The sequence below is a fragment of the Trichinella spiralis genome, assembly GCF_000181795.1.
Source record: "Trichinella spiralis strain ISS 195 chromosome Unknown Scfld4618, whole genome shotgun sequence".
Classification (NCBI taxonomy): Eukaryota; Metazoa; Nematoda; class Enoplea; order Trichinellida; family Trichinellidae; genus Trichinella; species Trichinella spiralis.
Genome location: NW_003531557.1, coordinates 1 through 810, shown reverse-complemented (window position 1 = coordinate 810; position 810 = coordinate 1). Strand labels below are relative to the sequence as shown.

Sequence of the window (810 nt, the reverse complement as noted above, 5' to 3'; positions counted from 1 at the left end):
ATTTTGTTTAACGCTATTCCACTGATGGCTAAGGGATCTTTTGGTCTTTCATTAAACGTTTTCTAGTTATAGTGTAGTTGTAATATATCTTGTCTGATTTGACGTCAGTATAGGCATTCGGTAAGATGTGCAGTTGGAACTGGAACATTGAAAGCCGTGTAATTCAATGTCTGCCATGGTATAGCCTGTGACTCTTGATTATAATGAAGTCGAATCCATAAAAAATTTTCCCTCAACTGGCATTAGTTTCAGCTGCAAGGTTTTGCATAATCGCTCATCAATAAAGCTTATAGAGCTGCCAATGTCGCTCATAGCTGTAATGTTGGTCCCGTTGATTGTAGCTTCTACTATGGCATTTTTAAATTCATTAGCCGTTGACAAAGTAGAAGAGCTGATTAACGATGTAACCGAAACAGAAGCGGTTCGTTTGGAGGCGCTTCTGTATACTTCTGCGAAATTACCTACTTTCCCACAGTTATTACATGAGATGTTACTCGCGGGGCAATTAATACTTGAATGTCGCCCTTTTCCCGCAAAAGTACCATTCGTGTTTAATCGCAACTGACTTATTAATCATTTCAATCCCATGGTCTGCATGGCTCGCTGAATTAAAAAAACCGGTCGGAATTGGTATTTATCTTCTTATTTTCCTTTGGCCGAATTTAATATGTGGCCCTAATCACAGCTTCTTGTCAACTTTTCCCTCTATGTTCCAAAGGGCTCGTGCGGAATTCGTTAGAGCTCCTATTGTGTAGAATACTGTCTCCAAGCATCTTCATCGGGATACTGCTCACCGGTAAGAATTTTTAA

The 810-nt window shown here is 39.6% G+C and overlaps 1 protein-coding gene across 1 annotated transcript; it reads right to left on the bottom strand.

Moving 5' to 3' along the window:
* Positions 1 to 198: 198 nt before the first annotated feature.
* On the bottom strand, positions 199 to 545 carry Tsp_15983 (putative ribosome-binding factor A). Its single transcript, XM_003367232.1, has 2 exons — positions 466 to 545; positions 199 to 439 (listed from the first exon to the last, which is right to left on the bottom strand). The coding sequence occupies exons 1-2, from the start codon at positions 543 to 545 to the stop codon at positions 199 to 201; spliced, it is 321 nt and encodes a 106-aa protein (XP_003367280.1).
* Between the last annotated feature and the right edge of the window lie 265 nt (positions 546 to 810).